General features: G+C 43.6%; 1 protein-coding gene and 1 pseudogene across 3 annotated transcripts in view; one reads left to right on the top strand and one right to left on the bottom strand.

Annotated features, from left to right (window-relative positions):
• The window catches only part of STXBP3 (syntaxin binding protein 3), an 80598-nt gene that overhangs the window by 53621 nt on the left and 12372 nt on the right, over positions 1 to 14605 (bottom strand). For 2 of the 3 annotated variants that reach the window (XM_070077963.1, XM_070077962.1), the window contains one exon: positions 1204 to 1253. The exons of the other annotated variant lie outside the window; for it this stretch is intronic. In XM_070077963.1, the coding sequence (XP_069934064.1) occupies positions 1204 to 1253 (50 nt within the window). The remainder of the gene's footprint in view (positions 1 to 1203; positions 1254 to 14605) is intronic. 3 annotated transcript variants of the gene reach the window in all.
• LOC108177571 (small nuclear ribonucleoprotein G pseudogene) lies at positions 7317 to 14568 on the top strand (annotated as a pseudogene).

The following is a 14605-nucleotide window of genomic DNA, read 5'->3' on the forward strand; positions in this document are numbered from 1 at the left end:
AAGGTCTTCCATCCGCTGGTTCACTCCACAGATGGCCACAACAACTAGAGTTGTGCCGATCTGAAGCCAGGAGCCAGGAACTTCTTCCGGGTCTTCCATGTGGGTGCAGGGGCCCAAGGACTTGGGACCTCCTCTACTGCTTTCCCAGGCCAGAGCAGAGAGGTGGATCAGAAGAGGAGCTGTCGGTATTAGAACCAGCACCCATATGGGATGCTGGCACTTCAGGCCAGGGCTTTAACCTGCTGCGTCACAGCGCCGGCCCCGGGTTGCCCACATCTCATACAGGAGTGCTGGTTCAAGTCCCAGCTCCTCCACCTGCAATCCTGCTAATGCGCCTGGGAGGGTAGCAGATGATAGCTCAAGTAGTTGGGTTCCTGCAACCCATGTGGAAGGTCCACATGGAGTTCCCAATTCCTGGCTTTTGCCTGGACCAACCCTGGCTGTTGCAGGCATTAAGGGAGTGAATCAGTAGATAGAAGATCCAACCCCATCTCTGCCCCACCATCACTCTTCAAAGCAGAGAGCTACATTCATTTTAAATGTATATTATGTGTGGGGCCAGTGTTGTGGCCTACAGAGCCGGCATCCCATATGGGCACTGATTTGAGTCCCAGCTGCTGTACTTCCAATCCAGCTCTCTATTACGGCCTGGGAAAGCAGTAGAAAATGGCCAAAGTCCTTGGGCACCTGCACCCACATGGGAGACCTGGAAGAAGCTCCTGGCTCCTGGCCTCAGATCAGCTCAGCTCTGGCCATTGCAGTCATTTGGGGAGTGAACCAGCAGATGGAAGATCTTTCTCCCTCTCTCTCGATCTCTCAGCTCTACCTCACTCTGTAACTCTTTCAAATAAATAAAAATAAATCTTAAAAAATGTATATTGCTTAACATCAAATTTTCTTAAAATTATAAACTGCCACTTATAGAATAATTACTATTCCAAGTACTGTTTTAGGCAATTTACATGAATTAATTCAACTTAATATTTACAACTACCATATATGGTATTACCATCCCCATTTTACAGACAAGACACAGAGACAGAGAAAAGGTGAAGTAGATTGCCCAAGGAGCCACAGCTATCACGTGGTGAAGTTAGGATTTGAAGGCAAGCAGTACGCTTGTAGACCCTATATTCATATAAATGCATTGTAAGGGTAATAGTATACTGAAGCCCCCAATATAAGCAATTTTGTAAAGTCTACCTTCCATTCGCCTTCTTTCTTGCAGTCATCAAGCACAGTTGCTTTTATCTCTGTTAATAGGAAAAAAATGAATTATTGATGAATCAAAGTTAATAGTCAGAAATATAACAGACTACCCACTCAAAAGGTCCAAAATGGCTGAGGAGATATCCAATTTGAAATTTTGCTAAACAACATAAGAAGTATGCACACACACACACCTATACCTTAAGCCTTAAATAAAAATTCAATTCTCTTTAATACCTAATCTATATGGTATGGCCCAAGTCCTTGGGCCCCTGCAACCACGTGGGAGACCTGGAAAAAGCTCCTGGCTCCCAGCTTCGGATTGGCGCAGCTCCAACCATTGTAGCCAACTGGAGAGTGAACCATCGGATGGAAGTCCTCTCTTTCTTTCTCTCTCTGCCTCTCCTCTCTATGTAACTCTGAATTTCAAATAAATAAATAGATCTTTAAAAATATATATATATATTTATATAAAAGATTTATTTATTTGAAAGTCAGAGTTACAGAGACAGAGAAAATCTTCCATCTGCTGCTTTACTCCTCAAATGGCTGCAACAGCCAGGAGTGGGACAGACAGAAGTCAGGAACCAGGAGCTTCTTCCAGGTCTCCCATATGGATGGCAGGGGCTCAAGTAATTGGGCCATCTTCCACTGCTTTCCCAGGCCACTAGCAGGAAGTTGGATCAGTAGTAGAGCAGCTGGGACTCAAACTGGTGCCCATATGGGATGCTTTACCCACTACTCCACAACACCGACCTCTAACTGTAATAATTTTTAAACTTTTGAGATAAGCATATGACCAAAAAGGCTATATACTTAAATGGATGAACATATCTAGAAAATGTTCCTGAAAATATTATCTGATTTGTTTTTTTCCTATAGTAATTAAATCTCAAACAAACAATGCAAATTCTGGAAAAAGCTGAATCATCAGGATAGACCTTAAGTAGCAAAATGGGCCTAAAATTCAAAATGGAGCTGAGCTGTTTGCTAACTAAAAGTAACACACATACTGTGTTATGTTCCACGTTCCTGGAAAAATTACTTTGTGGCCTTTGCCTGAGCATGTTCCTGCCTGAACTGCCGAGACAAACAGCCTCTGAAAAGTCCCATTTCGTCATCAGACGTGGCCAATGAATTGTGACCAGCAGTCAGTTTTAAAAGTTAGCCAATCAAGGCTTAGCATTTTCCCAGAAAGCCTGCATCCCTCATTTGCATAGCAGATGTGAATGGGAATCTGGGCTGAAACTTTCTTTTAAAAAACAGTTCTTTCAGGGCCAGTGCTGTGGCAGGTAAAGCTGCCACCTGCAGTACCAGAATCCCATATGGGCACTGGTTTGAGTCCCAGCTGCTCCACTTCCGATCCAGCTCTCTGCTATGGCCTGGGAAAGCAGCAGAAAATGGCCCAAGTCCTTGGGCTCCTGCACCTACATGGAAGACTCAGAGGAATCTCTCGGCTCCTGGCTTTGGATCAGTGCAGCTCCAGCCATTGCAGCCACCAGGGGAGTGAACCAGCAGATGGAAGACTTCTCTCTCTGCCTCTGCCTCTCTGTAACTCTCCCTTCAAATGAATAAATAAATAAATCTTTAAAAAAAAAAAAAAAGGAAATTGTAGGGGTCTGTGTTGTGGGACAGCAGGTTAAGCCGCTGCCTGTGACACTGGCATCCATCTGGGCACTAGTTCAACTCCTGCCAGCTTCTGATCCAGCTCCTTGCAAAGGGCCTGGGAAAAGCAGCAAAATATGTCTCAAGTACTTAGGTACTTAGGCCCCTGCACCCACATAGGAGACCCAGGTGAAGCTCCTGGGTCCTGTCTTTTTTTTTTTGACAGGCAGAGTGGACAGTGAGAGAGAGAGACAGAGAGAAAGGTCTTCCTTTGCCGTTGGTTCACCCTCCAATGGCCGCCACACCGTGCTGATCCGATGGCAGGAGCCAGGTACTTATCCTGGTCTCCCATGGGGTGCAGGGCCCAAGGACTTGGGCCATCCTCCACTGCACTCCCGGGCCACAGCAGAGAGCTGGCCTGGAAGAGGGGCAACCGGGACAGAATCCGGTGCCCTGACCGGGACTAGAACCCGGTGTGCTGGCGCCGCAAAGCGGAGGATTAGCCTAGTGAGCCGCGGCGCCGGCCACAATTTCCTTTTTTTTTTTTTTTTAACTTTTATTTAATGAATATAAATTTCCAAAGTACGACTTATGGATTACAATGGCTTCCCCCCCATCACAATTTCCTTTCAAACCCAAGATTATGCCCACTCAGTCGACAAACTGCTTCCTGAAAGTCTCCCTTTTATTCTAAGTTCTTTTCTAGTGAATTTCTATTGAAAAGATGAAAAGGGGCCAGTGTTTGGCACAGTGGTTAAAATGCCACTTGGGACACCTGCTTCCCATATTGGATTGCCTGGTTTAAGTTCTGAATATATTGTTTCCAATCCAGCTTCCTGCTAATGTGCATTCTGGAAGGCAGTGAATGATGACTCAAGTACTTGTGTCCCTGACACCCACAGGGGAGATGCAGACTGGGTTCCAGGCTCATGGCTTTATCCTGGCCCATCCCTGGCTGTTGAAAGCATTTGGGATTGAACAAGTGAATAGAAAATCTGTTTTGTTTTGTTTTTTTCTCTTTCTCTCTCCTTCTGTGTGTGTGTTTCAATAAAATGAGAAGTAAATAAATATTTTAAACAAGAAAAAGAAAACAAAAACCTCATATGAAGATTCTTAACTAGCTCATTGCTAAACCCATCTGACAATCAAATCTATGAGAGTATTCCAAAAAAATTCATGGGCGATGAAATGAAGAGCTTACTTTTCCATGAACTTTTTGAAATATCCTCATACATAAATATTTTCATCCTGATTTACATTATACTTTTCAACCTGTATCAAAGCATTAGAAAACAAATATTCAGTCTTGATTTATAATCAATATTAGTATTTTCCATGAATGTTTTTCAAAATTAATCTAAATATATATATTTTTTAATTTGACAGGTAGAGTCATAGACAGTAAGAGAGAGAGACAGAAAGGTCTTCCTTCGGTTGGTTCACTCCCCAAATGGCCGCCACGGCCATCGCTGTGCTGATCAGAAGCCAGGAGCCAGGTGCTTCTTCCTGGTATCCCATGCGGGTGCAGGGGCCCAAGCACTTGGGCCATCCTCCACTGCACTCCCGATTCACAGCAGAGAGCTGGACTGGAAGCGGAGCAACCGGTACTAGAACTAGCGCCCATAATGGATGCCAGCGCCACAGGCGGAGGATTAACCAAGTGAGCCACAGCACTGGCCCCAATTTAAATATATTTTAAGAATTTGGTGGCTAACAAAACATTTTCTCCTATGAACTAAATACACAATTTGTAACAAAACCTATTATTTTAAGATTTATTTATTATTTGAAAGGCAGAGTTACAGAGAGGCAGAACCAGAGACAGAGAGAGAAAGGTCTTTCATCTACTGGTTCACTCCCCAAATGGCTACAATGGCTGAAGCTGGGCCAATCTGAAGTCAGGAGCCAGGAGGTTCTTCCAGGTCCCCCATGCAGGTGCAGGGGCCCAAGGACTTGGGTCATCTTCTACTGCTTTCCCAGGCCATAGCAAAGAGCTAGATCAGAAGTGGAGCAGCTGGGACTCAAATCAGTGCCCATATGGGATGCTGGCACTACAGGCAGCGGCTTTACTTGCTATGCCATAGGGCTGGCCCCCCATTCTATTTTATAAGACAATTTTTTTAAGATTTATTTTATTTGAAAGGATTGGCGTCTACGGCCATACCACCCTGAACGCGCCCGATCTCGTCTGATCTTGAAAGGCAGAGTGATAGAGAGGGAGAGATAGAACACAATCTTAACCTGCTGGTTTACTCCCCATGTGGCTGCAACAGCCAGGGCTGGGCAAGGCCAAAGCCAGGAGCCAAGAACTCCATCCTGTTCTCCCACATGGGTGGCAATGGCAATGGCAGTGGCTCAAGCACTTGAGCCTCCTAGGTGCATTAGCAGGGAGCTGGATCGGAAGCACAGCAGCCAGGACTAGAACTGGTGCTCTGATATGGGATTTCATTGTCACAAGCAGCAGTTTGATCCACTGTGCCATGATGTTGGCTCCAAGACAATCTCTTATATTTAATATTTTGCTAATGTTTAATTAATTTTGAAAACTAGTACTATGCAGCAATGCAACAGATAAAATATGAGCCTTCAAAAAGCTCATGGAAAATTTATTAAGAAAAAAACAGTGGCTGGCACTATGGCGTAGCAGGTAAAGCTGCTGCCTGCAGTGCCGGCATCCCATATGGGTGCTGGTTCTAATCCTGGCTGCTCCGCTTCCGATCCAGCTCTCTGCTGTGGCCTGGGAAAGCAGTAGAAGATGGCCCAAGTCCTTGGGCCCCTGCACCCGTGAGGGAAGACCCGGAGGAAGTTCCTGGCTCCTGGCTTCGAATCGACGCAGCTCCGGCCTTTGCAGCCAATTGGGGAGTGAACCAGTGATGAAAGCTCGCTCTCTCCCTCTTTCTCTCTCTCTCTTTCCATCTCTCCATCTCTCCTTCTCTCTCTGTGTAACTCTGTCTTTCAAATAAATAAATAAATGATGAAATAAATAATTTTAAAAAAGGGGAAAAACCATCTAGGACTGACCTTGTGGCTTAGCGGTTAAAATTGTTGTTTGCAATGCCAGTCCCTTTATGTGTACCAGTTTGTGTCCTGGATGTTCCCTGCTAATGGCTTGGGAAAAGCAGTGGAAGATGGCCTAAGTCCTTGGGTACCTGCACTAATGTGGGAAACCTGGAAGAAACTCCTGGCTCCTGGCTCCTGGTTTCTGCCTGGCCCAGCCCTGGCTATTACAGCCATCTGGGGAGTGAACCAGATCTCTCTCTCTCTCGCTCTCTGTCTCTTCCTCTAATTCTTTCAAATAAATAAAATAAATCTTAAAAAAAGAAAAAAATCTATAATTTTCAATTTTTTTGCACCAAAATAAACTTATCTTTTAATTTCATTGTTCGACATACTTTTAGAAGTTCTCTCATATAATTAAAATGCAATATAGTAATGGGGCTGGTGCTATTGAAGGGTTAAAAAGTTAAAAGCCGCTCCCCTCCACCTCCTCTGGTGAACTTTCCTGACCTCGTCAGACTTGCTCTGCATAGCCATTCTCTATAAAGTTAATTAGTCAGTAAATTACCCCCAATGTGAGTGTAACCTTAGTTTCACCTAAGTAAGATAGAAGAAGTCACCGTATATCTCTTTGCCTCCTGGAACCCTGACCCCACCATGTGTCCCTTATCGCCATTCAGCTGCATTCCTAGGTATCACCAAGGCAGTTCCTGCAACCTTGTTATGTTTGTTGTGTGGCCCTCCCTTTTGGCAGTAGGAGGCTTTTTGATACTCCCTGTATAGGCCATATGGTTCTCTGAGGTCTAATCAGGCCCTTACTCGATATCCTGTACTCCCTGTATTCATAAATCAACTAGTTGTAAAATCACATAACTTGTATCAATTGTTTACTCTATACCTCTGTCTGATCTATGCAATGATTGATTTTCTTTGTTTAAACGTGTATAAAAACCCCAACCCAAGACTATTTGGGGCCGCTCGCCTGTACTGGGACGGGGGCCCCGACATGTCGGATCATCATTAAACCTTACCCTTTGTTAATTGCATGAGAGAACGTCTCTTGGAGCGTTTTTGGGGTGGCAAGAGCAATCCAACCCTAACACTATGGCACAGCAGGTAAAGCCTCTGCCTGTGGCACCAGCATCCCATATGGATGCCAGTTGAGTCCCACTCCTCTTCTGATCCAGCTCTCTGCTATGGCCTGGGAAAGCAGCACAAGATGGCCCAAGTGCTTGGGCCCCTGCATCCTTGTGGGAGACCTGGAAGAAGCTCTTGGCTCCTGGCTTCAGATCAGCCCAGCTCTGGCCATTGTGGCCACTTGGGGAGTGAACCAGTGGATGGAAGATCTTTCTCTCTGTCTGTAACTCAACCTAATAAGTAAATAAATCTTTAAAAAAATTATAGTAATAACTCTTCTGTCATTTATTCTTGTTAATGAAATTGTCATATAATCCATTTAAACCTTCCTATTTCATAATTTATATTTAAGCTATTGCTTTTGGAAAATGTATCACCAAATTTTTGGCATCATAGTAGAAAATGACAGCTTTTCTAGCAGATGGTATAACAAGGGTTACTGCGGTATAGAAATATTTGGTCTGTGTCCCCAGTTCCTGATGCAGAGTTCCTAAAACCAAGGTATCTCCTAAGTGACACAGCATCTTTGATATATTAATGAGATTATTCTTGGCTGAGGGGATCCTAGATCGTGTCAGGATGGGGGTTGTTCACAGAAGGACCAAGCCATGATTAGAGGGTTCAACATTTCAACTCCATCCCTGAACCTCGAAAGGGGAAATGGGTTGGAAACTGACCCCATCATTAATGGCCAATGATTTAATCAGTGATGTCTGCATAAAACCCCCTTAAGGAAAGGTTTGAAGAGCCACTCCCATGCTAGGAAGGTGGCACATCCAACTGCATGGAGACAGAAGGGCTTATGCTCAGGACCCTTCTAGACCTCACCCATGTAACTCTTAATCTGCTTGTTCATTTGTCTCCTTTATAACAAACTGGTACAGTAAATAAAGTGTTTTCTAGAGTGTTGCGAGCCATTCTAGTAAATCCCTTTCACCCTGAAAGGGAAGGGAGTTGCAGGAATCCTTCCCTTTTTAGGCAAGCAAGACAGAAGTGTGAGTGACCTGAGACCCAAGACACACTACTGGCATTTGAAGTGAGGGCATCCATGTTAGAATTTAAACAAACTGAAGGCTACCCAGGAGGTATTCAGAGAGCTGGTTAGTGTGAGGAAAAAACCCACAACAGTTCAGGGACTTAAGACTCATCATGAGAATTGTAACCTCAAAGATTTTATTGTGACTGGTAATATCTAAAAATGTAAGTTAAGATGATTATATGTTATTTGCTGGGAGGATTATAATGTTATATGAGAATTATGGTAAAAGTCTTTTGTATTTAACTATACTTTAATCTGAAAGGACTGGTTTCTAATACCCTACAGGCAAAAAATAAAGGATTTTCTCAGGCAGAGCACAGAAACTGAAATATGCTACTTCCGTCTTTAAATGAGCATCGTTCCTTCTACCTCAAACATGCAGAAAGCTGAAGCCATTTTGCTTATTCTTATCAGATTTGTGTTTTTCCTCTAAAGAAAGGAATGTTGAAGGATTTTGTGATGGAGCAGATGGGAGAGTTCCCTAGCCAGAATTCACCTCATTATAGTCTTCAAAATCTTAGAAATGTGCTGTCCTAGACGGCAGAAACTAGCCACGTGTGAAATGAGATGTTCTGCAAGCACAAAGACACGATACACAGACTTGGAAGAGTCAGTGCAAAACAAAGTAAAATGTCTTATGACGTTATTACTCATATAAATGGCAAAACTTCTGATATACTGGATTAAATGGGATATGCTACTGAAATTAATTTCACCTATTTATTTTTGATTTTTTTTAAAGATTTATTTATGTGTTTGAAAGGCAGAGTTTTTTCAAAGAGAGAAAGAGAAAGAGAAAGAGAGAGAGAGAAGAGAGATCTTTCCATCTGCTGATTCATTCTCCAAATGGCCACAATGGCTGGAGCTGGGCTGGTCCAAAGCCAGGAGCTTCTTCCAGGTTTCCCATGTGGGTGCAAGGGCCCAAGGACTTGGGCCATCTTCTGCTGCTTTCTAGGAGCATTAGCAGGGAGCTGGATGGGAAGTGGAACAGCTGGGTTTTGAACCAGTACCCATATGGGATGCTGGCATCACACGCAGCAACTGTTCCTGCTATGCCAGCTCCTATTTTTACTTTTTTTTTTAAACATGGGTACTAGAAATATAACTTAAAACTCTATGTGTAGCTTACATTACATTTCCTTTCTTAAAATCCATTTTATTTATTTGAAAGGCAGAGTGAAAGCAAGAGAGGGAGAGGGAGAGGTAGGATAGGGAGGGAGGGAGGGAGAGAGGGAGAGAGTGAGTGAGTGAGTTAGTTATCTTCCCTCTGCTGGTTCACTCCCCAAATGGCTGCAACAAGCCAGAAGCCCAGAATTGCATCTGAGTCTTCTGCATGGTTGGCAGGGGCCCAGGTACTTGGGGCCCTACTCCACTGCTTTCCCAAGAGCATTAGCAATGAGTTGGATCAAAAGTGGAGCAGCTGGGACTCAAACCAGTGCTCAAACGGAATAGCAGCATTGCAGCCTACAGCTCAACCCATGGCACTGTAGCACGGGCCACTTGCATTTCTGCTGCATACTATTGCCTTAGGAACTGAAGGTACCTACACAGTTTGTTAGTATCATAAATGATAAAAAAACAAAAAAACAAAAAAACAAAAAACTGGTTTTGTGGACAAAGAGATTGGGGCATCCATGAAAAGTGAAAAGTATATGTAGAAAGGAGTCAGAGGAAACCACATTAACTAATATTATAGTACTAAAAAGGGACTTCCTTTAAATACTAATAAAGATTATTTGGCTTGTATTGATTCTCCAGCATCCTAAATATTGATATACCCCAAGGATTAATCCTTTTACCTTCATTCTGCTTATTCCCTTAAAAATGATTTATTTATTTGAAAGGCAGAGTGGTAGGGGGTGGGGTAGGTAAGGACATGGGCTAAAGCCAGGAACTCTATATCCAGATCTTTCACAGGGTGGCAGGGACTCAAATATTTGAGGCATCATCTGCTGCTTCTAAAGTACATTATCAGGGAGCTGGATTGGAAGCAGAGTAGCTGAAGAGTCAAACTGGCATTCCCATATGGGATGGGGCATCCCAAGTGGCAGTTTAACCTTCTGTGCCATAACAGACATCCCTGCCTCTGCTTGTTTTACACTCTTCCTCTGAGACCAGACCCAACATCAAACTTTCATCTTTTGGATCAGTCCTTCAATTTTCAACAGTCTTACAAACCTATCCCTCCAACTTCATTCAATAACACAATACAGGTTTACGCACCTACATGCCTCAAATTGAGATTATAAATTCCCTAAATATGGCCCTATACTTTATATCTATAAGTTTTGCTGTCATTTCTTCAATTATATACTCTTTGATGACTATTTCCTCTTTCCCCTACTTCCAATCATTAGGTGGTATTGATAGTTCTGGTGTCTGCCCATTATTGTCCACTGTCACTGTTATCAGTACTGCCTTAATTCTTATGACCTCTCACAACTACTTAGTACTTTCAAGGCTACTACAATAGACTCCTATCTGGATTTCCAGATTTCTACCTCCAACTCTTTTGCCTTTATAATCAATTTTTCACACTGCTGTCATCTTCCTGAAACACACATTTTGTTTTTATCAACACCCACCTCAAAATTCCTATAGAATTCTTAATTCCATATTCAAAATTCTCCACTGAATGCCTTCTAATAGCTAAACTGATCTTCCATTAGTCCAAAAGCTATACACATGGTCTAGTAATATCAATTATCCCATCTTTGTACATTTTGTTTCTTTGAAGTGCAAAAGGAAATATACTGAAAATTACAACATCAAAGAGGAAGTGAAAACACTGAAAGGAAAAATGAGAGTAGGATCAACAAAGCAGTGCTCAGGTGTATTTTGGAGAACTATCTTAAGTCACAGAAAAATTATTAACAAACTTGATAATAATACAACAGCAACTCATTTGTCTGGAAAAGAGGAAATAATCCGTGAATAACATTATCTTTTTTTAAAAAAAAATGTATTTCTTTGAACAGCAGAGAGAGATAGAAAGCACTTATCCACTGGTTTACTTCCCAAATGCCCTCAATGGTAGGAGCTGGGACAAGCCAAAGCCTGGAGCCAAAAACTCAGCTGAGATCTCCAACATGGGAGGCAGGAACCCAATTTACTTGGGCCATCACCATGGCTTCCCAGGGCATGCATTAACAGGAAACGAGTCAGGAACTGGAGGCTGGTATTGAACTTAGGTACTCATATGTAGGACACTGGTTTTTTTTTTTTTTTTTTTTTTTTTTTTTTTTTTTTTTTGACAAGCAGAGTGGACAGTGAGAGGGAGAGACAGAGAGAAAGGTCTTCCTTTGCCGTTGGTTCACCCTCCAATGGCCGCGGCGGCTGGCGTGCTGCGCTGATCCAATGGCAGGAGCCAGGTGCTTATCCTGGTCTCCCATGGGGTGCAGGGCCCAAGCACTTGGGCCATCCTCCACTGCCTTCCCGGGCCACAGCAGAGAGCTGGCCTGGAAGAGGGGCAACCGGGACAGAATCTGGCGCCCCGACCGGGACTAGAACCTGGTGTTCCAGTGCTGCTAGGTGGAGGATTAGCCTATTGAGCCGCAGCGCCAGCCCGACACTGGTGCTTTAACTGGTATTCTAACTGCTAGGCTAAATGCTTGCCCCATGAATAATAGTTTTTAAGGAAACAAAAAAGTCTAACATTAGCCGGCGCCGCGGCTCACCAGGCTAATCCTCCGCCTAGCGGCGCCGGCACACAGGGTTCTAGTCCCGGTCGGGGCGCCGGATTCTGTCCCGGTTGCCCCTCTTCCAGGCCAGCTCTCTGCTGTGGCCAGGGAGTGCAGTGGAGGATGGCCCAAGTGCTTGGGCCCTGCACCCCATGGGAGACCAGGAAAAGCACCTGGCTCCTGGCTCCTGCCATCGGATCAGCGCACGGCTGCAGCGCGCCGGCCGCGGCGGCCATTGGAGGGTGAACCAACGGCAAAGGAAGACCTTTCTCTCTGTCTCTCTCTCTCACTGTCCACTCTGCCTGTCCAAAAAAAAAAAAGTCTAACATTGTGAAAATCATAATCAAGGAAATAAGAGGGGGGCTGGCACCGTGGTGCAGGTTAATCCTCCACCTGAGGCACTGGCATCCCATATGGGTGCCGTTTCTAGTGCCGGCTGCTCCACTTCCAATCCAGCTCTCTGCTATGGCCTGGGAAAGCAGTAGAAGATGGCCCAAGTTCTTGGGCCCCTACACCCATGTGGGAGACTGGGAAGAAGCGCCTGGCTCTTGGCTTCAGATACGCATGGCTCCAGACATTGCAGCTATTTGGGGAGTGAACCAACAGAAGGAAGACCTCTCTCTCCATCTCACTGTAATTCTACTCTCAAATAAATAAAATCTTTAAAAAAAAAAAAAAAGGAAATAGAGGGAGAAAAATTGTCAGTACTGAAATATCAAGAAATACAAAAAAAGAACAAAAAGATAGTATCAACAGAGCTCTGGAAAAATGTATCCTATTCTCTTCTATCTCTGTCTCAGCTGAATCCATGGCTTCCATGACCACATATATGCTGTATCCTATTCCTGATGTTTAATTCAGTACCCCCGTCTCCGAGATTTATACCTATATATCTCCAGCTGCTTACTGGACACCTCAACTTGTACTTAAAATTCACTGTGCTTTTAACCCTATCTTTTTCCAACCCTTGCTCCTTCTTTTTATCAATAAATAGCAATACCACTCTTGAGTCTCCTAGATTGGAATCCTAATCAAGGATGACTCTCCTTTAAAAAACCTTTTTGTTTCTACCCCCTAAATCTCCTATTCTCATCCATCTTTTCTGCTTTATCTACTTGGAACTACAGTTCAGCTTTCAATCATGAACACAGTATCCCAATTTATTTCTCAAAAGCGTATTCTGTTGGGGCTGTGGCACAGGGGGTGAAGCTACCATCCCATACGGATCCCAGTTCAAGTTCCGGCTGCTCCACTTCCCTGCTAATGTGCTTGGGAAAGCAGCAGAGGATGGCCTAAGTGCTTGGGTCCCTGCACAGGATGAAGCTCTTGGCTCCTGGCTTCAGGCTGTCCCAGCCCCGGTCATTGTGGCCATCTGGAAAGTCAACCAGCAGATAGAAGATCTCTCCCCCCTCTCTGTAATTCTGATTTTCAAATGAGTAAATAAATCTTTAAAAAAAGCACACCTTGTTCTCGCTAACCTCCATAAGCTGTTTTGTCTTCTTTTTAAATAATCAAGGGCAGGAGCGGCACTGTGGAATAGCAGGTAAAGCCACCGCCTGCAAAGACAGCATCCCATATAGGCACTAGTTTGTATCCAGCTACTCCACTTCTGATCCAGCTCACTGCTAATGGCCTGGGAAAGCAGCGGAGGATAGCACAAGTGCTTGGGCCTCTGCACCTATGTGGGAGACCCAGATGAAGCTCCTGGCTCCCATCTTCGACCTAGCATAGCCGTGGCCATCACGGCCATCTGGGGAGTGGATCAGAGGATGGAAGATCAATCTCTCTAAGTCTGCCTTTCAAATAAATAAGTAAAGACTATACTTTCAAGGAACATTTCTATAGTTCAAATAAATAAGTAAATAAACAAATAAATAATCAGTGGCAGCTGTTGTGGTACAGTGGGTTAAGCCATCACTTGGAAAGCCCACATCTCATACTGGAGGGCCAGTTTGAGTCCTAGCTTCTCAGCTTCCCACCCAGCTTCCTGCTAACGCACCTGGGATGCAATGGACCATAGCCCAAGTACTTGGGTTTCTGCCACTTATGTGGGGTACCAAGATGGAGTTGTTAACTCCTAGCTTCAGCCTGGCCCAGTCCTGAATGTTGCAGGTATTTGGGGAGTGAACCTGGAGATGGACAATCTCTCTTTTCCTCTCTTTTCTCTGTTTCTTCCTGTCACTCTGCCTTTCAAATAAATTTTTTAAAAAATTTCAACAAAAAGGGAGACTACATATATATTATTAGTCACTTACTTTTTTCAGTAAAAAATATATGATGAATATCCTTCATATAAACAAACAAATATAACTCATTCTTTCAAATAGCCACATAATCCTTAGTACAGGTATATCATAATTTACGTAAATATTCTCCTGCATGGCAGAGTATCATCTTGTGTCAAATTTTGCCACCATATATTATAATAAGGATTTATGCATACACACGCACCACTCATTCACCACTTCATTTTTGAAGCAGATTCCCACAGTGACATTGTTGGTATCAAAAGATTGTCTTTTACTAAACATTGCTAGATGCTTTCTCAACAGGTCATAACAGGACTCTCTGAGCACTGGCAGCAGACACCATAAGCAATGCTCACTCTCCTGAGTTGAACAAATTTACGGACAAGAAGTTGTCACTGAAATTAAGTGATGGCAGACATGTTCAAGGAATACTGTGAGGATCTGATCCCTTTATGAATCTTGTGATAGATGAATTGTGGAGATGGCAAATAGTGGACAACAGAAAAATATCGGAATGGCGGTAATATGAGGAAATAGCATCATCATGTTAGAAGCTCTGGAATGAGTATAATAATGACTGTTCAGCAAAGAAATCCATGTCCCTTCTCCAAAGGATCTCTTTACAATACGATGTAAAAGTTGGGTAATGTACATTTTCATATTAAATTTTTTGTTAAACTTTTGTGATA

This window comes from Oryctolagus cuniculus, chromosome 7 (genome assembly GCF_964237555.1).
Source record: "Oryctolagus cuniculus chromosome 7, mOryCun1.1, whole genome shotgun sequence".
Lineage (NCBI taxonomy): Eukaryota > Metazoa > Chordata > Mammalia > Lagomorpha > Leporidae > Oryctolagus > Oryctolagus cuniculus.